The sequence below is a fragment of the Phasianus colchicus genome, chromosome 2 (assembly GCF_987193195.1).
Source record: "Phasianus colchicus chromosome 2, bPhaCol1.hap1.1, whole genome shotgun sequence".
NCBI classification, from domain to species: domain Eukaryota; kingdom Metazoa; phylum Chordata; class Aves; order Galliformes; family Phasianidae; genus Phasianus; species Phasianus colchicus.
The window spans coordinates 12,586,121-12,608,273 of NC_143437.1; the positions used below are offsets into that span (position 1 = coordinate 12,586,121).

The 22,153-nt window shown below is 46.5% G+C and overlaps 2 protein-coding genes across 13 annotated transcripts in view; one reads left to right on the forward strand and one right to left on the reverse strand.

Annotated features, from left to right (window-relative positions):
* The window catches only part of ISM1 (isthmin 1), a 40,916-nt gene extending 24,743 nt beyond the window's left edge, over positions 1-16,173 (reverse strand). Inside the window, exon 1 of the mRNA XM_090134813.1 lies at positions 15,989-16,173. Within this exon, the coding sequence (XP_089990939.1) occupies positions 15,989-16,120 (132 nt within the window). The 5' untranslated portion in view covers positions 16,121-16,173. The remainder of the gene's footprint in view (positions 1-15,988) is intronic.
* The window catches only part of LOC116232097 (uncharacterized), an 86,213-nt gene that overhangs the window by 45,337 nt on the left and 18,723 nt on the right, over positions 1-22,153 (forward strand). For 2 of the 12 annotated variants that reach the window (XR_016463941.1, XR_016463940.1), the window contains exons 3-6: positions 3,273-3,380; positions 15,528-15,694; positions 18,567-18,676; positions 21,355-21,531. Coding sequence is in view for 2 of the 12 variants with exons in the window: in XM_090134822.1 (XP_089990948.1) it covers positions 15,001-15,047; positions 15,528-15,694; positions 18,567-18,676; positions 21,355-21,378 (348 nt within the window). In the remaining 10 variants the exon portion in view is untranslated. Of the gene's footprint in view, positions 1-3,272; positions 3,381-14,501; positions 15,048-15,527; positions 15,695-16,710; positions 18,677-21,354; positions 21,857-22,153 lie in introns of those variants that run through there. The other 10 variants (XR_016463946.1, XR_016463945.1, XR_016463939.1 and 7 more) reach the window with 9 other exon arrangements.

The following is a 22,153-nucleotide window of genomic DNA, read 5'->3' on the forward strand; positions in this document are numbered from 1 at the left end:
GTATAGAAGGGCAGGAACTCATTATTCACAGCCATGTGACAAGGCAGTGAATAAACCCTACAGAGAGAATCTGCCACGCTGTTTGCATTACACAATAACATACCTTGCCATACTCATCATTGGAAAAGAGAAGGCAGTAACTCAGTACCCCATGTCTGACTGGTGTGGGCTCTGGAGGGATGGCAAATGGAGAGCATGGTAAAAATATATTAGAAAAAATAGTATGGGGATAAAATGTGATATTGTCTCCTTCACAACAGAAACTCTACAGGGTGGAGTGTGAAGGATGAATTGTGATGTACAAGAAAGTAAAAACAGACCCAGAGTATTGTTTTCCCATCTCTGCCACCAACTGCTGTGAGACTTGATGAAGTCGCACTGATCTGGTTTAAAATCCCATATATCAATGCATTTGTGTCTAGGGAAGAACAATTCATGGGCATTTTTTTGAGTATAACTAAATGTTGGTGATCCAGGTGGGTACAAGGCATCACCAGTGTACAGCACTGCAGGCAGGAAGAATTTCCTACTGCAGTTTAACTTTTTGATAATCAAACAGGTATTTTAACTCTGTCCATTGCCTTCTTATATTTTCTTCCTTTGTCATGTTAGACGTGAGCTGCAGAGAGACGCGCCATTTCCTTCCCATAGAAAGTTAAACAGAAATGGGAACTTCTAAAAATACTCAGCTAGGGGACAAGAGAAATTCTCTCCATTTTTTTCCATCAGGTGAAGAATTCATCTCCCTCCTCTCTTCCTTATTTTAGTTTCCAGATTTGGAAAAACAACCGAGACTGAATAAGGGAGGAGCAACTGGAGCTACAGAAAATACTCTGGAGGAGCTGCTCTTTCTCTTGTACTTCTCTCATACTCACCTTCCTTCAATCCCTCCCCACTTCCAAGCTGAGGGCACATTTGTAAGCACTGCTAATGATGCAGCTGAAAGAATTTGGGAAAACTGATGCAGCTTATAAGCCTAACAACTCCCAGACAGCGAGGGAATCTATTACCAAATCCTTGCTGCAGCTACACTGCTTTTTTTATTTCTTGTATACTCCTTTGAAATATCTTGTAAAATGATCTTGACAAGAGGTCTTGAATTGGAACCCAACAGTCTGTCAGTGCACTTTCATGATGCACCTGTACTGCATCTTCAACCACTAACAACAAGGAACGTTTATTTATTAGGAAACTTCACAGACGCTATAAAAGATTATATTGCTATCAGAGACAAAATGAAGCCTGGGGCCTTCACAGAAAATCATTATTGCCATTAGGGCTGGTTTCATTTCCCACCTGCCTTAACAGATTGTTTTGATTTTGAAGGCTGTCGTGTGTTCCCAGGTTAGTGCTAAATGATCACTTTAAAATTAATCCGTCTGGGGAGGCTGAGAAACATGCTGGGATACTACATGAGACTTTCACCTCTGCAGATCCAAGATCTGTAATGAACTTGGGTGATGTAATGCCTGGGTTTTGCTTACTGTGAATCTATTTATTTTGTATATCAGGAGTATGAGCGGCGCAAGGCCCAGCAGGTGCAGGGGTGAGGACAGTGCTGGCTGAGCAAGCAGTGCAGTGAGCTGCCGAAAAGCAGAGATGCACAGCTATGTTATCATTAATGGCACATACAGTCCAGGCAGTCAGTAGATCCACGTTCTGTTCTTAGCTCTGCTGTGGCTTTCTTATACAGCAGACAGACCACTCATGCTCATATTTAATTCCTGTGTGACTCGCATTTATTCTAATGAGTCACAGACAGCTCCCACCACCAGAAGTCACAGTGAAGGCTTGGCGTATCAACCACTCAGCTTCTCTCATTTTCATCGAAGCGTGCTTTCATGTTCGCATTTATCAATGTGGTGAAGGACCTAACTTATCTTTAGAAAGCCACAAATGAATTGATGCAGTAATTAATAGCCCTTTCTAGATAATCACTATTCATAAATCATTCAAAATGGACTACACTGGCTTGCATGTGCACAATTGTTTTCAGGAAGTGGCTGCAAAATAGAGCATCTGTTTTAAACATTATGTACAAGGAAGATAAATCCACTGATTATGGTTGCTAAAAAAAAAAAAAAAAAACAGTCCTGTTCAGCATGGTCTATTTTTTTAATAGCTCTGCGTTTAGTCCAGCAAAAACAGTATAATGACATTGTATCCTGTTCTTTCAAACTTGCAGGACCCCTGTGTGTGACTAAGTGGCTAAAACTACCAAACACAGACATCCCACAGGGTACTGCAGGGACACGTGAGCTTCAGAGGTTGCATGGCTTCAGGAGCAATACTGTCTCCATAAAAAATAGAGAACAGTGTTGTTATTAGGACAGCAGAGCTTCAGAGGAGACATAGAATCATAGAATCACAAGGTTGGAAACAATGTATAAGATCATCTAGTCCAACCTACCACAAGCTACTAAACCATAAATGATGACCCACAGCCACTGCTGGAGTAGCGCCTATGAGCAGATTCAATGTTGGGGTGTAAACCCAAGGTACCAGTGCTGATTTTCTGCCATATACAGAAATTGCTCTGAGGAGCTGCTTACAGCAGAAACAGCAACTCAAAGCATGTAGATACATCCATCTCAGAACCACAGCTCTTCAATTTTAGTTTTTACACTAGAAAGTTCTAGCCCTTAGTTCCACAGAAAGTCTTGAGAACTGAACACATGACCCAGACTTATGACTGCAGAGATCATAGGGCATAGTATTGGGGTCGCCTTCCCTTCCAAGGCTCAGTAAGTCCTAGACCATTCTTCCACAGCATCAGTAAACACCGGGGCCAGATCTGAACTGCTCTGGCAGGCAGTGTTCTCCTCAGGTCTCAAGAAGAAAACCAACCGTATTATACTCAGATCTGCCAAATTCTTCCTACATGTTGTGGACACACATTTCACAGCACAGTTATTTTTCGTGCTCTGTTGTTTGCTTGTATTTCATGTTTTCCTTAAGCTGAAAAACACAACAGTGTGGCTCAGCTTGGAAGTGAAGAGCTGTCAGTTTGTATAAACACTTTGATAATGAAATGGATTTGGTGGTGATTACAATTCAATGTCTGCAGGAAAAAAAACAAAGGCCCTTTAGCAAATTGTCTAACACAGTGCACACTGATGGTTTGTTCTTCAGCACATACTCAGCCCTCGACAGGTCAGCCAAGTACACAGAATTAACATGGTTTTGGGCTTTGACCAATGAACACTGCCACATTTTGCCTGTAGTTAACAGATACTTCCAGTTGCCTAAACTGATTGATTGTAAACTTTCAGCTGTTCTTCGTGACCCTGAATATCTCCCCCGGAATCGCTACTTGGCTGGAGCTCTCCACACAGGACTCACTGATTGAGCAGCTGAACAGGCGAATGCCCAACTGAGGGGTAAGCCAGCTATTTCACTCCTATAACCTGTGATGATGAAACGAAAATTCCTTGAAAATGCCATTTCTTTTAGACTTTATTAAATCCTTGCACAAAATCAGTAGCATACTATACTTTTAAGTAGAATCCATTTATGTCATAGCTAAATTTAAAAGTCACCATTTCAAGTCTGTATCCTAATTTACACACAGAGTTCCAGGAGAATGGGGAAATCTGCCTTAAGCTGTAATCAAAACCACAAAAGCAATGGAAATCTAGAGTATTAATAATTTTGTGTACAACTTTTTGGTCAGACTTTGCAGGCCAGCACACACAAACTCAGTGGAAATGAAAGTGAACAAACATACATCTGAAATTATTTTCACGGGTTTCAAACTAGGCCCTTTTGCGAGTTTCTTCCACTAAATGACTGTGGCTAGGATTCCACTAGGTGAACCAGCTTTAATAAGTAAAGTTTTCATCTTTCCCTAGCCAAAAGAATATCCTTACTTGAGACTTTTTCAATGTTCAAATTTGTCTTCACCTGTTAGTTTCCAAGGAGCAGCTATTCTCAGCCTCTGTCTCTCCTTCTCATATGCCACTGAATATCCACCCTATGCTCTCAGAAGTGTCTATGAGTCCGGCTGTGTTAGCTGACAGATGTTTTTAGAGACTAGAAAGTGTTTAGTCCCCATGGACCAAAAGTTACATGATGACTTCATCACACAAGCAAAAGCCAATAACAGGAAAGCAAGAACACAGACAAGTGTTATATTCCAAAAACACGACGTTTCCTGTGCTTCTGGCAATACTCCTGTGCCTGAAAAAAGGTAAATTGCCAGAGTCTTGGTGCTTAAAGCACACACCAAGGAATCACTGCAGGATAATTTACTTGACCTACCGCTAGCTGCTTTCCCCACCAATGCTGACTTTTCATTTTGATGCAAGTTAGAGGTGAAGGCAGAGGAAAGGCAGTGCTTGTTTAGATTCAATATCTACACACCACACATATGCCCCACAACACTCTCTACGAGGGGTTGTTACTGCACTCAGGAGTTTACAGAAAAACAGCAGCAGAAACCTGAGCGGCTGCCTCAGGATAGCACACATCTCTGCTCCAGCAGCACAGCACTGTTTCAAGCCTGCACGTACAGCTGTAGGCTCTCCATCTGAAAGCTTTGGAGAGCGATACACGAGCAACTGGAAGTCATCAGCATAAATTGCAATTGCATATGCGGCACAATAGCGGTTGTATTTTTGTATCAAGTCATCATCAATGGACATTATGCCCTCTTTCTACATCTCTGTGAACTGCCCTCATGACAGCAAAAGAGAAAGCAGATACACAAGAGAAAGGCCTCCCTCCAGTGACATGATGGGGAAGAAGAGCAGGCGAGTAGCTACGCAGTGCACCATGCCAAGACTACATGAAGACCCTTCTCTCTGTTTAAGAGGAGAGAAAGCATCTACCCTGGAGGGAAATGTGGGCTTTTTATATTATAAATTCTATGCATGTATATATAAATTTTCTGAGAATAGTAAAGGAGGGAGGCTATTTCCTAGAGCTGATTAAAGAAGTATGACTTGATTTTCAATTTCAAACGACTCGGGGGGCATTCCAATAGACTGCAGACAGGAAATGAATACCATACACACACTGAACGAGGCAGATGCTTTTGAATCTGATACTTACGTGAAAAGAAAATATCTTCATTTCTGTCTCCCCTCTTCCCTGCAGTCACTAGTTAGTTCTAAGCTATTCTTGGAATAAGCATTTTTATTTTTCAAACTTGCTTGTGGACTGAAGCCACCCAGGAACCATCGACAGTGAACTGTATGGAACAGCCCCAAATCATCCTCTGATTAGTCCTGGCGCCCAGAGATAGCAGCAAAGTAGAAAAGATCAGCAGTTCAGGTTTGAAATGTTCTGTCCTCTTCTGTTAGAGGAACAGAGATGTGATCCTAGACAAGATCCCAGATCCCAGGGAGAAAGAGCTGCTTCTGCATAGATGGAGAGCCTGAAGTGTATACAGTACATACATTGCAGAGCAGGTTGGAAGAGCATTTCCTCATTGGCTATGGCACGGAACTTGCTTCCAGCTACTTAACTGTGCTAAAGAGATAAACAAACGTCTTCTTTCCTCGTATGGCTCTTACAGCTGAACTGCAATAATTGTCAAGGGAAGACTATAAGGTTTATAACCTGATTACAATGTAACTGTAGCTTTTTTTTTTTACCAACAGCAGCAGTGTTTACTGGGGAATTGGTATACTCTTTTCCTTACTTATTCTACATGTGTGCAAATGCACAATTTCAGTTGCAATCTCTTTTTATTTTTTAGTGGAAAGACTTAAATGGAATAAAGAAAAAAGAGAAAAGCAGAGAGGCAATACTAAACAGACCCTCGCTGTTCTGCTATGCAACTGATTAGTTCATTTTATTTTGATGTTAAGACTGCAATAGCTGTATTCTTACAAATATGAAAACAACGATCCTTTTAGGAGACAGGAGAAGAAAGTGGGAGGAGTAGGTGAGAAAGACAGCTGTGACTTACATGATTCAGAAAGCCATGAATGTCAGATCAAAGAAGAACAAGAATCAAATTCACTGCCACTGACGGATTTCAGCTTTTTCAGAGCTATTGATCCCATAAGGGCAAACTCTTTTAAATGCTAGTGATGCTTCTAACTTGCCAGAGCTCCCACCTGATAGTGGCTCAGCCCCACGTAGTTTGCTTTCATCAGCTGGCAAACTGGGGAAAGCAGAGACAGCTTAGACACTGATGAAGGAGACATACAGCAGAGCACAGAAATACCATGTGTGTATTTTCGGCACCAGATGTTACTTTTTAATGGCCATTGCGGTAGATGTTACATAAAAAAGCAGATTCCTTACTGAAAAGCTGTATATTTAGTGTTCACCAATACCTTGGAGTGCTTTGTCCGGGGCAGCAATCACCCAGCTGAACACCCAGCTGCCCTGGGCAGGATTGGTTAGTTCAGCTCTGCCTGGAGGCACCATGCCTTGCAGATAAGTAAATCTCCTTATGTTTGTAGTGGGATGAAGGAGGGATAAGGCATATAAAGGGCTACTCCAGCTTAGCTGGAAAGCGGTGACTTGTTCTCAAGTTTGAACTCACAGGTCCAATCTGAACCTCCAATAAGGCACAGGATCCAACCCTAAATCAAGTCCTAAGATGTCATGTACAGGATCAGAATCTTTTCTCCTCCCTTTCTTTGGATTGGATGTCCTTGAAGTCTGATGGAGAAATTTCCAGGTGTTTTGCCTTATCAGGACACTGCAGGGTCACGCCTTAAGCAAAAGCCAATGGAACTGGAGTGCAGCAAAGCAATTTCACTTGGTAGATCTCCAGATGGTCTCTTAAGAGCTGCCTTTGGACTTCTGACAGCGATCCCTTGCACAGGGCTCACTGCTGCTGCCACCACTGCATCACTGGGAACACTCCATTCTCCCACTGCACTACATGCACAGCCACTGCAGATTATCCCACCCTTTCCAAGCTACCTATTCTCACCAGCATTTAGTGCAATTTAGTACTTTATGCATTTTCATGAGATGGGTGACCCTTTTCCTTCTGTATGTCTTGATGAAGAGCAAGAGCTAGCACCGCTCCCATTTAAATGCATATCAAAAGCACCAGGACTCTAAGGTTAAATAGCTTGTGTGAAACCTTCAGCGCTATTGTTACAGGACATCTAAAGACATGGGCATGGTGTGGCTATCCTAGGTCCCCTTTTGAAAAATATTTCCACAAATGTTCAACATATCTGTATCAACCACTCTATTCTATCCCATTAAAAGCTTGGATTCTAAAGCACAAGATGAGGAATAGATACTCTACAGGCACGCTGCAGCTAGCCTTTCATAAATCTCACTACAATCAATCCCTGTAAAGGAAAATGATTCTCCAGAAGCTCTATTTGTACATACATCTGCTTTCTTATTCTAGGAAGGAGTAAGAAAATGTTAAATATTTAAAGCCCAAACTCTAAATTAAGAAGAGACTGTAAGGATGGATGAATTGCAAACCACCTGTAAATGTTAAAATTGCTGCACTCTTCTGCAGACTGAGTCTATACTACAAACCTCCAATAGGCCTGGACTGTGCGCCCTATAAAAATCATGATGAATGCAGACTTGTTTTTATATTATGGAGGTCCTAATCCTCCTCCTCCTCTGCCTTTGCTCTATTGTTGCAACATCAAAGACCGACTGCTGGCCGAGATACAGTCAATATGAAAAGGGCGACCAGCAAATTTACTGCTTGACTTCATTCCCTTTAAATGGAATAGGCACCATGGCCCTTTTTCAAAGTCCAATCACAGACATATATCTTTTTTATTGGACATCATGTACAATAAAGTGAAGCTGTAACTTTGAAAAAAAATAGAACACCTTAACAAAATCCCATGAGGTGAACATTCCTTTATAAAAATATCACTGTGGTTACATGTTTTGAAAACCTCTGTGCGCTCTGCAGTGGAAAAGGCACAGGCTGGTGAGGTTATAGTTTAGCTAAGATGCATATCCATGCCTAATATCTAGTTGGTTTCAAAAAAACCCCAAAACTAAGAAACGTGATATATTTAAGAGAATGCCAGTGTCATTCAAATAAACTGAAATGGCAGCATTCATGTCACAAGAATCATTAACTGCTTTGTTATAGCCTGCTCTGTGCAGTGAACCTTTACAGACTTCTTCTGTCCAGCGACTCTTAAAATCAGTTGCACAAAATGCCTATGTACGCACTGCATCTTAAACAACTGCTATCTGATTACTGAGGTAATTTCAAAAGACACTTTCAGATGTGAGTTGTATCTGCAGACACTAATGGCAGGGACAGCTTTATTGCTGTTGTAGCACTAAATGGACACTAAATGATTTCCCAGTATGAAGTTAAAACCGCATAAGCAAGTCATATGATGTGCTGGATGATTACACTGAGGTTTTACAAAATCCAGGCTAGCTAGCTCTGGTTTATTTTTTATTATTATAAATTTTCCTTAAAAGAATGGGAAGATTTTGTTTTGATCCTTTTTTTTTCCCCCGGGTAACTTGTGCAAAAGGCCCTCAGTAAATGTCTACTTAGTAACATTGGATCAAGTTCATACTGACTTTAAAATCCCACACTGATATATAGGTGGCAGATAAAACCAAGCAAATTTATGCTTCTTACACCCATAATAATCTTAGGCAGATACTTCCAGTGGAGTAATTTTGGCGTCCTTGTTCCAAAATCTGCTGCTCCTGGTTTACTTCTAAGGCAAGAAAGACATTAAAAGTATTTGACATTTTGAAACACTAACATCCAAAATAGCCTTATTATCATTGGGCCCTCCTCGTTGCTCTTTCCATTACATTACACTCCACTGTCAGTCACCTCCTCTTTCCATCACAGGCTGCAGCACAGAACAACTTCTGGTGCAAGGACCTCACCTTCTGCTCAGCCTTCCTGGGCTTGTACAAGAAAAGATGTTTTGATAACAATGTTCAATTGTTCAGTACCTGAATATGCAATCCAAAAGCAAGACAGCTGAAGGAGGTTTTCTGGAAGTTAAACTTGGTCCACAAACAGCACTGACTAGGTAACTATCCCTTGGAAAGGGAGGACTTTTTCAGAACAGCGGTATAAAGAAGTGGGACACTATTTGGGCAGTTTGTACAGATACTTACACTGTACTCATAATAGTGTTGCCACAAGTGCTGATCTCAACAGCCATGCAGACGAAGAGTATTTTAACCCTTCCACGTAAGAAGAGCTACTGTGAGACAAAACAGTCCAGGATTTTTTCAGTGGGTATGAAATTAAGAATGAAACATTGTGGATAGAAATTAATTCATGCAATCAGAAGAAAACCACATGCCAAAGCCCAGCTTATCTTCATGGGTAGAGGTCCAGATTTGTGTGTTACATGCCTATGAATTCTTCAGAAAAATGGAGCTGTAAAATATTCAAATCCAAAAGGAACTTTGGCTAGGTCTGCAGCTGAGAAAAGTCATTGGCTCTTCTTGCTTCATGAAAAGTCAGTTTAAACACATCAAGAACGTAGGACTAGCACGGAGGTGTAAAAGTCAGGGTACATTTGAACTTCTGTCTTTTAGCATGGTCTGAACCCATCATGAGTGATGGAAGAAATATTTAATTTTTTATTTTCCTTTCATCTTTATGATCACCTCCCTAAGATTAAGAGGACCCAAATGCCATTAGTCTACAGGAGTTTAGAGGTGAACTGCTCCAGACCTGCTTTCATCTTGCTGACAGCTAGAAGGGAAAAATACAAAAAATATGCCCTGCTACTATGATTTTCCCAAGCACAGTAAACCAAGGCAAAAGGATAAAGGAACTGTTGTCCAGTACCTCCCACACCAGCTCCCCTGACCAATCATTACACTGCCACATAACTGACCACTGCGGCCAACCATTGCTTGTTGCAATAACACGTTATGTTGCACTTTGTTTTCTTTCTTTTTCTGGTGTTTCAAAGTCAAAGTACAAAGAAACACCAACACTGGAAATGCTCTGTTCTTACTGATGGATCAGCGAGCTCACTACTCTGTTTCTTGGAAATATTACTCATCTTTATGTGTTCAACTATGACATTTAACCTGGCATTTTTATTTTTATTTTTTTGCCTTCAAAACTTTTAAAATCAGTATCCTGGAGGCACAATTGTGTTCAAGTACAACAGTAATCACTACATTATTCAAAAGTTCCTTTTGCAACTTACTAAAGCACTTTCTATTTTTCTGTTCTAAGTTATCACTTTATTAGTCATTGTGACAGTGCCTACAGCCTGCATTCATGCCTGGAGACCTATGATGCTACACATTGTTTGCAAGCAACAGCAACAACAAAGAAACCTCAAAGAGCTTGGATTAAGATTAAAATATTTTTTTTAAAAAAAAACAACAAAATAAAGAATGAAGTGCATCAGTGACCTACAACTTCTACCACTGAAAAATAATGCTAAAAAGGTCAACTTTTACAGAGAACAAAAAGCTGTTGATTAGTGTAAAGCAGAGAGCAATATACAACTGACAAAAGAGGCCAAACGTGCACTAAACAACACTATGAAGAGAGTAAACGAGATACAACTGAGTGCCATCACATTCGTTAGCATGGAGGACTGGTAAAACACACAGAAGGTTGCATAGCAACCAATTCTGGGATTTAGACCTGTCAAAGCTGCTAAATCTTGTCTATCACTCTACTTTCAAGACAAACAAAAACCAGTTTGATTCAATTTTATAGTTTATTTTTCTGTAAGAAAATATCTAAATTGTCAGCATATCATATCTTAAGGATGATTTCATTTCAAGATTTTAGGAGAATATAAACATAAAAAGTTATGCAAAATCATTTCCTACCATTGTGGTCATGTCTGCCCAAGTCACTGCTCTTCCCAGAGGAAAACGAGTTCTGTGACACAACAGAGTAGCTCTGTTCAGTGTGAACAAGAAGGATGCAGAGGACAACCTCTGCAGAGAGCAGGCAGCCTCCTCACTTCCAAACAGTGGCTACAGAATGGCCTCGTAGCACGAGAGCTCCTGTGAGCCCAAAGAGTGGAGCGAGGGCTGGCCATGTCTGTGGCAGGCAGCCTCTGCACTTCACTAGCTGTTAAGTTTTCTGTAAGGTTTGCAGATGCTGCAACGCAACATAGCCAGAGTTTCCACCTAATGATTCATTGCTCCTTAAAGAAGTGTCTCATCATTTTGGAACAGTAAGGCACTGATCATTAATATACAGACATAGCAGGTATGAGTGGAGACAAAACACTTGCCACATTTGAAACAAGGTTCCCGATTTACACTTAGTATAACTGGAATTAGTTAAATAGATCTCTTCCCAACAAAACAATTCCAGAGCAGAGCAAGGTATTGAAAAGCTTAGCATGATGAAGCTCTGAGCACCAGGGCTGGGTTACCTATTAGCAGCTCATAAGATGCATGTTAAAATCAGAGAGGAGCTCACAGTGACCAGCTCTTGCCTGACAGCAAAACGATAATGAATTTGCTGGGGTCATGAAGACCAAGAGCAGAGCTTCCACCCTAGGCCTCCTGCTTTTGTGGACAGCTGGCGTAAGCCAGGACAGAGCAGGGAAACATGGCTGAATGTAGGGACTGACAACATAAGCTGGAGGAGCGGTGAGGTTCTTGTTCCAATCAGATAACAGTTAGGGGTCAGCACTGTTGTACTGCCGTTATATTGCTGTAACAGCTGTGACAGAATAGCTGTGTTCTTCCTGTGCAGAACAGACTTATGTTTACAGGGTCACCACAAAATAAAAACTACTCAAGAACCAGTGCTGATTGTCCAGGTTAGGTGAGCCAACAGAAGTACTGCTGACCCAGCTCCTTCCAGGTTCTTTAGGTACCCATGCCTTGTCTCTACATCTCATTATCACCAAGCATCATCAGTAAGGCTCTGGACTTTCTCAGGAGCCAGACTCAGACCTACCACTCCTGATATCATTGTCAGTCAGCCACCTAAATCCATCAGCAGGACTCTGAGCCATGAATAGCAGGCTTCTCTTTAACCATTCTTGCTCCAGACCCAAAATGGCTTTAAGACACTCACTGTTTTTGTCTGCTTGTTTGTTTTTCTTCCATACAGTACTATGAAGAGTTGGAAAAATGATCCTAATCTTACTCAAAACAGAAATAAAGCACTTCAATAGAGTCTTCTGTACAAGGCACTAGGAGAAAACTGCTCTGAGATACAGTTGTAGAAACTGAGGTGGACACTGTGATTTCATGCCAGGTATTTATCACTGAAGATACAAGATGAGCAGTACGGTTACTCTCAGCTGTTGAGCTAGAGAGAAATTCAGCAGAATGTGTGTCATCCAAATATCTTGGTCAAATCTAACATCGGAAATTACATTTGTGCCTGCCTAACACTGCTCCTTGCAGCCATAACTAAATATTCCTAGATTCCTGTTCTAAATTACTGCAGTAGTAATTTAGCTACTTATCAAGAAGCTTGCTACATCTCACCCTGAAGGTGCAGTAATTCTTTTCCATCAGGAATGCTTTTGTTTACTGGGAAGTGAATCAACAGGATAGGTACGTAACTTAACATTTTCTGAAGTTTTCCTGAAGCCAGGACTGGCATGTGGAGGAATCTCTCCTTGGAGCTATGGACAACAGCAAATGCTCTGCTCAGAGCAGCAGCCTCGCTTCTCCACCCCCATTTCTCAGCTTCCATAAACGCAGCAGCAGCAGCACACGTAAAGTTAATCGCCCTTCCTTCCCCCTAGATCCTGGAACAAGCCACAGCCCAGTGGCAAAACCACTAAAGAGCACACATAATTCTCTTCCTTAGGAGATGAGAGAATGAACTGCACATGGTGCAAGTCATTTCATAAGGCTTAGTGCCTAACTGGGAGAACATATGCTAATGGTGAGGGTGAGCTTTAGCTAAGAAATTATACAACAAAGCCTGCTGAGAACAGACAGGTTTTATCTGTCACTGGACTATCACTGTCAAAAAGCACAAACCAGGACATCCTCTGTGATGAGTAACAACCTCACCAAAAGAGATCTTGGTTTCTCAAGTATCAGCCTGCTTCACTCACAGGACACCTGCTCTGAAAGTCATTTGTGCAGTGTATGAACTGCTTTTAAGGCAGAGAAGGATTTAGTGCTCATATGAGATATATGATGTACATTCAGTTATCGGCATCTTATAAAGGCTAAGGACAGTCTGAGAAACATGAATGCGAAGAGCTAAATCAACATTTTTTTAAAGATTATTTAGACAATCAGTTTCTGTGAGAGGTAACCAAACATAAAGCCCCAGAGCTCCAACAGGCTTTGAAAAGCTCAGCCTAAAACTCTCCCGAAGTAAACAGCCTAAGTCCTGCTTGGACTGAGAGAGCCAGAAGCTGAACTACTCCACTGTATCTGAGTGAAAGCATTTTGCGATTTGCTGGACCCCTCCAGTACCACGGGCAGCAGGGAAAAGCAAGCCTTGAAAACACCGAAACACATTTCCCATTTCACATTAGTTTACCATAAAACCTATGTTGCAGCAGCACGAAACCGCAGCGATGCAGATGCAGAGCCTATTTCTTTCTGCAGCAGCAAAGTGAGGATACCCACGGCTGTATCCCACCCACCCAAAGAGCCCCAGCAGAGCACATAGGGCCGTTCTCCCGGGTGGCCGGGAACAGGGACAGCACGGGAACGGCAGCAGAAATAAGAGCAGCTTGTTTAATTGTAGGGTGGAAGTTCTATCTGGATTTCCTTCTTCCATCAGCATTTCAAACATAACTGGGCGGCAAAAAAAAAAACAAAGTGTTTTCTCTCAAATCCTTCCATTGCTTGTAGGAGCAACGCTGGGAGAAAGAAAAGCTCTTCCTCTTCATGGATCTGACTACACACATACAGGTCCCTGTTTCAGAACATGCTAGGATTTTGCCTGCTGGTTCTACTTTTTTAACTGGGACCAATGCTTCAGATTTTCTTCCGGACACATAGGACCAAGTTCAGACTGCTTTATTGGTGCAAACTGACTGCAGAAGCCTTAAAAAGTCATACCTTCCTTTTGATATTAGCCAGGAATAAACACAAACATTTTAATTTTAATGCAGGAATCTGCACTGTCAGAATGCATTTCCCCAAGCAGCTGCTGCACAGAGCAGCCTTCTCTGTGTTTGCCATGATCTACGCAGCAAATGATGATGACATTTGCTCAGATGAAACACCGACACTTGGTTGGATTCTCACAATCTTTTCTTTCCACAGACATACTGAGACTGACAAAGAGAAAGGAAAACCAGAGGATAGGAACACTCAGAAGTGCAGCCCCACAGAACACCTGTTGCTTTGATAGCACTGCCAGCAGGATGGAGTGACGAGCCAGCCAGCTAGCTGTATACATGAAGCAGAGGTTCGCTGCATCACATATCCGTATATATTCTAAATCAACACTGGGGCTCTTTAGTATCAGCAGTAACAACAGAGAGGTGTCTATTTGTTCACACCAACAAACTTAAATGCAGTTTTGTGTGGGTTTATTGCTCGTTGACCCTTTACCCGGCAACACGATGCGCTGCGGTTTTGTGTTTCACTTCAGTGCAAGCCGTGCTAACAGCCACAGGGCGCTCAGCCCCCGACCCGGAGACACCCATGCAAAGTTCCCCTCCCGCCCTGTGCTGCCATGCGTCCGCCTGCCAGAGCTCAACCTTTGAGGCCGGTTACAGTGCTTTTCATCTGGCAGAGGAGTCCCTGGCAGCCCTAACCCAAGAAGAAGCGGACAGGCTGCCGTCTGCCCCGCCGATCACCCGCCGATCTCCCTCCTGAGATGTGTTGCACAGACGTGCTCTCTCAGATACGGAGCTGCAGAATCCATTCCGCTGGGAAGTACATAAAAATTTCAATTCTACAAATAGCAAAGTACAAACTGCTAAAGCCATCATGGTGCCTGAAGGCACACACTTTCCTAAGTTTTCAGTACAAATGAAATAACCGGACAGAAGAAATGCTCCAAGCTGACAATGAACAGATTTGGATGAGATGGCCAAGGCAGAATGACAACGCCCTGAGATAACTATCCGATTTTCCTCCTCTATCACCTTAACTCCACAAAAGCACTCTGAGAAGAGCTCCTCGGGGATGCAGCACACACAGCCCAGCTGTTTCCCTCATTACGTTACAAGCCGGTAAGAAAAGGCAAATTCAGGGTTATCCTAATGATAGCTAACACCTCATAAAAAACCTCTCCGCATTTACTTTTCCAAGGAACATCCTTTTAAAAAGGCATTCTGAGCAGCCGTGAGGAAAGAAAGCATAGTTTGTAAAATGTTATTAGCCAAAATCGTGAAGATATTAAACAAAAATCTCCCGTAGGGCCAGGCCAGCACTACAGCTGCAGAGGGGCACCACAGTGAGCCCTGGCGGGCGGCGGGACCCCCCACAGGAGCTGGGCTCGGCAGGGGACCGCACCGGGGGGAGGTGGAGCGAGCCCATGGATTTGGGGGGTCTCCAGCACCTCCTCCTCACGTTTATAAAGATGCGCTCTGCCGATGCCTCCCTCCGTCTAACACGATACCGGGGGGGCCGCGTGAATTTATGCCGGTGATGATTACACGTTTTCCATTAGCTTCTCACGTGGTTTGGTGGCTTTTCTGTTCTAACTCCAGGATACAGAGTTCGAGAACTGCTGCACCTGACCAGCGGCGCGGCAGCCCTGCCTCGGCGCCCGGACGGTCCCGCACCACCGCCTCTCCGCACGCCTACAAAACGGGACGCTGCATAAAAACAGAACCGCCGGACGCAGAACCTAAAGAGTCCTTCATCTCTCACCGAGGTAACTCACCGTCGGTTCCACGAGATCAGGAGGCTGGGACGGGCGGGCGGGCCGCCCCCAGCCCCGCTCCGCATCAGCCGCAGGCGTCCCTCTCCCGCCCGCGTCCCGATAACCCCTGGGTGCGGTACTCCCCATTCCCAGCGCCGTTCCCCGACTGCCGCAGCTGGGACGCCCCGCGCAGCCCCGCACGCACCGCGGCTGCGACGCCTGCTGCCGCCCCAGCGCGCCCGGCGGCGGCTCCGCCTTCTCTCCGCCGCGGCCGGGACAGGTGCGCTCCCCCCGGACGGCACTCACCTGCCGCTGGCTGTGGTTGGCGGCGCCCGCGGGGCCCTGCGGCTCTCCGCCGCCGCCGCGCAGTACGGTGATGTGCAAGGTGAGCAGGAGCAGCCCCAGCAGCAGCAGCAGCTCGGCCGCCAGCCGCACCATCCTCTTGAGTCGGGCGGCTTTAGGGCCCCGCGGCGGCGGCGGTCGAGGGGGAGGCGGAGGAGGAGGAGGAGCCGCGGCCGCCGCCGCCGGAGCCGCCGCCGCCGCCGCCGCCGGAGCAGCCCCGGGGCCGGCCGCCGGGACCGCGCCGCTCTCGGCGTCGGCGGGGCAGCAGCGGCGGCAGCAGCAGCAGCAGCGGGGGCCGCCACACCACGGCGGAGCCACGTCGGGGCGGGACGCGGCGGAGGCGACGGCGGGAATCCCGTGGCTGCCCGGCGGCGGGCGGCAGGTAGCGGCGGGGCCGCGGGCAGGCGGCGTCTCCGCGAGCAGCCCTGCAAGCCAGAGGCACCGTGGGCCGTCGGAGGGAGGGAGCGAGCGGGCCGCGGGGCCGGGGGGAGCCGGGAGCCGCGCGTGTGTGTATGTGCGTGTGCGCGGGAGGGAGGAGAGGCGGGGGGCGGCTCTCACATGGCGGGGAAGCCCCGAGGGGAGGAGAGAGCTGGGGGCTCTCGGCTCCCCCCTCGCGAAGGGATGGGGGTGGCCCCCGAGCTGCCCCCCCGCCGCCGTGTCCTCGCCCGCCCCGCCGCTCCCTCCGTTCCTCCCTCCCCCCGTCAGGGCTCCCCGCGGCTCCCGGCCCGGCCCCTCCCGGTGAGAGGGGGGCTGTGGGGGGCAGCCCCCCCACCCCCTCCTCCTTCTCCTCCTCCTCCTTCTCCTCTTCCTCCTCGCCGCGGGCTCCCCGGGCCGCGGGAGGCTCAGCCGACTGCCCTCGCTGGGAGCTGGGTACCTGGCTCCATCTCTCCTCTCTCTCTCCTACGGCTGGGCAGGGGCAGCACCGCACTCTCTCCTGCCACCGTGCGTGCGTGTGTGCGAGCGGACGGTCGGCTCTCCTCCCGTTGCCGCTGCTGCTCCCGCACCAACTTTCTCGCCCCCTCGCTCTGTGCAGGGAGAGGTGTGCGGCGGATGCTTTTATAGTGCCCTGCCTCCCTCCCCTGCTGTCCTCCCCCCTGCTCGCTCCCCCCCTTTCCCTTCTCTCTCTCCGCAACTCCGCCGCTGCCTGCCGTCCCCCTCCCAGCCTCGAGCCCCCCGGGCCGGGCGGTCGCTGCACCTTGCGCGGAGCTCCGGGCTGCGGGGAATACCGCCTCTGTGTCCCCTTGCAGAAGGCACAGCTTTCCTCTTTGCTGGCTGTAGAAGTACAGCAGAACAAACGCTGTCTCTCAGGTGGGAGGCCCCCGAGTTTAAAGTGAAGTTGCGTTTGAATAGAGATGAAAACGGTTCAGTGGAAATGGGGGTGAGATGACTGCCGGCTGTGAGTCTGTGTACTGTGGTGTCCAATCTGGAAGAGCCAAAGGTCACTTTAATGAGAACACAGCTCAAAGAAATGTGAAAGAGAGAGAAAGTCACCTCACCAAAAATGGGACATTGGGAATCTTTGTGGTTGTTTTCTACAGTTCAGACTGTGACACGTAAAAAGCAAGGATCTGTGCAACTGGGGCCTGTGTGAGTGAGCAGCAGAAGGCTGTGCGTGGCAGCTGGGAGGTTGAGCTGGTGCCAGAATGGCCAAAAGCAGAAAGAGCGGTCCCAACCCCAAACGTTTTCATCCTGGGAGTGACATCCCCAGCAGTTCTGCTGCAAAGTGAGGAGGAGATGCACTTCCAAAGCGTGGTGCCAGCTGTGGCCGAGGCACAAGGTGGGATTCCACCTGCAGCACATTGCACCCTACTTCCCTTGGCCCAGCAGTGTGTGTGGGGCATGGGAAAGCTGGAACTCACAGGGGGCCTCGGACAAGTCTGGTGTGTCCAAGGGCTGCAGTCACAAATGAGTCAGAACGCTGGCGTGTTCCAGGCAGACAGGTTGCCCTTCCAATGATAATGCTGTCAAACAGGGAAGTGGTTAAAATAATTGCACTGAAACACTGTTAGAAATGAGACCAAAAGCCACAGAACCCAACCGTTCAGGTTTAAGGGTTTTTAATCCACTATGAGCGCTGCGGAAGGATCTGCACAGACATCAGTGTTCTGAGCACTCTGCCTCATGAGATCACTCCTTGAGGAGCACCCTGTATAGCACCCGTGTGCTCAGATGCGCAGGGAAGTTCTACAAAGCCATTCTGCATTACATAAAGCCCTAACAGCGTGTGGGACAGTCATGTGGCTCTAAAAGAAGGTTGTGTTTTCTTTAACCCAGACATTCCTTGTGCTAATCAAAATACCAAGGAGATAAAAACACTGACATGCTTCAGATGTCACTGCTCAGCCTCGGCTTTCCTGGTGCCATCGCTGGGATGCTGGCAGCCAGTGGCAGCGGGCAGGAAGTAGGGGGCAGGGGAAATTGGGCAGCAAAGAGGCAGAACGGTCCTCCAGGTGTGGCAAGGCCTGTTCCCGCCTAGTGGCTGTTGGTGGCTCCTGGCTGTTGAGGAAAAGTGGAAACCTGGCACGTGAGTTGTGTATTTCAGAGCTCTGTGGCACAAATCGATGCCTGGGGGAGACAGGAGGCCGTAATGTGAAACAGTCCAAGCGACAGCCTGGTGAGATGTGCACACATGGATCTGCTGCTGAGCTCTGGGTAATGTATGCTCTCCCTCGCCTTACGAAAGACTGAACCAAAAGACATCTTTAATCCAGATGAGATGGGCCCAAGCTGGTGTGCATTTCCTCATGGGACATTAAGTTTTATGTGTTACGCTGTTGTGGAAAGACGGAGGGATGGAGCAGAGCTACGATTGGCAGCGATTGGCTGGCAGCAAGAAATCAAAGTCCCTCCCATTTGAAAATGCTGGGACAAAAGTGGCATTCGTGTATGGTGACAGTGCTGCGTGGCTGTACCGGGGGGGGGGAACAGGAAGCATGTGTGCTGTAGATGCCAACTAAATTTCACAAACAGTTAAACTCACAGATGACTTCATCGATGAATTGTTTTGAGGACTATCTCCTGGGGAGATGTTTCGGGGGTCGACCAGGGCTCTGCTCATCCCGTCCACCAAAAACAGCACACCGTGGTCACTGTGCCACTTGCAATGCTTATGGCCAGCAAGCTGTGCATGGGGCTGTTTGCTTTGCGGGGTGAACCCCACCCCAGCACCACATGGATACCTACATTTGGTATGAGTGCCACTCCTGGAAACGAAGCACCACCCGGCTGAGAAATGACACCGTGTGAAGCCTGGGTGGTCCTGTTGACTGAAATCATTAGGACGTTAATTGCACCCGCTCAAGTGTGAAAAATCCTCATTTTGGATGATTGCCGCTGCCAGGTGACATCCTTCAAAGCTAGCTGGAGAGAGAGGGAGGGAAAACATAACATGATGTGATGTAACACCACCATCAATACTTCATTTCAGGCGTGCGGAGGAGGTGGAGGTGGGACCAATAGATGAACCAAGTGTGAGTGCCACTGCCACTGGCGTGAGAGCACTGTGGTTCAGTTGGGACCCAGCTGTCCCAGCAGCTGAAGGATGCAGGTGCTCACCTGTTTGTCTAGGTTGCTCCTTTAGTGTCAGCCTTGCTCCAGGACAGTGGAGGTGCCCTGTTGGTAAGGCTGACAGCTTTTCAGATGTGGCTGCTACAGCCTTGCTGCTCTCCTCAGCTTGCTCCTCCCTGCGCCCACTCCCAGCACGCTGTCGTTTTATCTTTAAGCCCGGAGGTTGCTTTAAAATTGTCTGCAGTGAAAACCTGGCCCCAGTAAAGTCACTGGCAAAGCTCCCATTGACTTCAGAGGAGCCAGGATTTCACCTGAAGACACTTTGTAGATGAGTGGTGAATGGAAAGCATACATCTGGCTTCCCGAGGGTTATTATAGGTGGTGACGACCTCTGCTCTGGTGAGCACTGAGCAGTGCTGGGTTGAGACAGTTGGCTAAAGCTTCTCCTTCCTCTTCCCCACTTTTGCTCTATGGCTTTTCCTGAATCCGCTTATCAAGGTGGAATTCAATGCCTGTTTCCCCACACTGCCCTTCCCCCAATGCCAGCAGATCAGCAGATAGGAGACAGAATGGCTGATGAGCTTCCAGCTTCAGCCTCTAAGCTGGGAGCTATAAATGCACACACAACACAAGGATCTTTAAAAAAAAAAAAAAAAAAAAAGAGAGAGATCTTAAAAAAAAAAAAAAAAAAGAAAGAAAGAATGGAAGAAGAACAACTTTCCCCTGATGACAACGTCAGCCTTTCTCTGACATGTTTATCTCAACAAATTACAATTGGAAGAGTAACACCATCTTTTTACAATGTCTAGTTAGCTCAATTTCCTGCTTCTCCCAGACCTGCCTTCATACTCAGCCCCCAGCCAGACCCGGTGGCTGGGACACCGCTTCTGAATTGTGTGACAGGCTGGAAATGCAGCGGCCACTTTATTAACACTTGAAGTGGAAATGTGTAACGAATAGAGTCTGAATTGGAGAAGATGAAAATGGAGAAAACAGCGCAGCCCAGTTTCCCACCTCTATTCTTTTTAATACCAAATCGTGTTTATTTTACTCTCCCCCACATTTTCACTTTTCAATATGATGTGCCTTTTGTACTGATGATGTGCAGCTGCACCATAGCGTTGGTCATGGTGCACTGGTAGGTGGCTGTGGGAGTCGGCACGAAGGGGAAACATTTCAGAAGTGCCCAAAGAGCCTAAATTCTGCTGACATGCACAGGTACCCTCCACAGCACATTTACAATCAACAACCAACCAAAAACAGAGATTAACAGAGCAGTTTACACCTTCCACACCTATGGTTTCCAACCCCTTTATTTCCCCAGGGAAAACATCACATTACCGGATTGCAATTGGCTTTTTGTTCAAGGTTGCTTTTTGTGATGCTGAAAGTATTAATGAAAACCCAAAAGAAAGCAGAAAGCCAGCTGAGCTCTGGGGAAAGGAAGGGGAGGATTTCACAACAAACACGGTGCTGGTGGGTGAGGCAAAGGGCTGTCTCCATTGCAGGGAACCTCACATTCCAACAGAATAAGTAAATAAAATTCAGCTCATTTCTTGATGGCATCAGACGATGTCACCTGGCAGGGGGCTGTGCTGGAGCTCTGCTGCCAGGGCTGAAGATTTCATTGGTGAGGTTGTGCCTCCTGGGTAACAGCTGCTACAAAGGTGGCAGAAACAAAGCCCAAGAGGACAGGTGTTTCCCTGCCATTCCATTCTTTCTGAGGCTCTGGAGCCAAGCCCACTGGTACCCAAATCCAAGCACAATGACAAACACTGTGATCCCTGCTGAGCTGTCTAAATGATCCACTGCTTTGTCGACAGTCTTTAAACAGGTATGTTTGCTGAGATGAAGGGAAAAGGCACTTACGTGAAGTGAATCTTCTGTAGGGATGGTGGCAACGTGCTTGGTGCAGACTTACCTGTTACACAGCCATGTGGCACAGTGCAAGGAAACAGCAGGAGGAGGCTCACAGTTATTAATGCAGGTGAAGAAACCAGGTAAACTAGAACATGTGCCCCTCTCTTAGTGTTCTTGAATTTCTGTTCCTAAATTCAGTTGTGCCAGATTACAGACAGGCAGTTGGGTTAGATATTCCTAACAGCAGCGGGGCACAGCAGGCTGGGTTTTGTGTCCTCTGTTAGCACAGCTTTTAGCAGAGTGCTGGCCAGGTTTGCAATACCGCAGTACCAGCAACATAACAGCAAACAGGGGTAGAGATCCTGTGGAATATCTCAGGCAGCAGAGGACGAGATTAATTTGAAAAGTCTTTGTAAAGGACAATATTATGTTAAGTAAAGCAATGGAGAGGAAAAAAAAAAAGAATCTGGGGCTTCTCATCTCAAGTATTTAATTGAAGAATAACATCCTCTGCTACCTAACTTCAAGCACGTTGTCTAGGAAACAAATGTGGGTGGTTTGATAGCAACAGCTTCACCTGCTGTCCATGGCAGGATGTGGAAGTTTCCGTGGATCTCGTGGCCAGAGCACAGAATTGGGCTGGGAAAAGGCATCCACAGAGCCTCTCTGCAGCAGGCCTGGGGTTGGTGTGTGCTGGTGGTGAGGGGACAGAGAGCAGGGCCACCCACCTGTGCCTGGGGAAATCGCACAACTGTCTTCCCC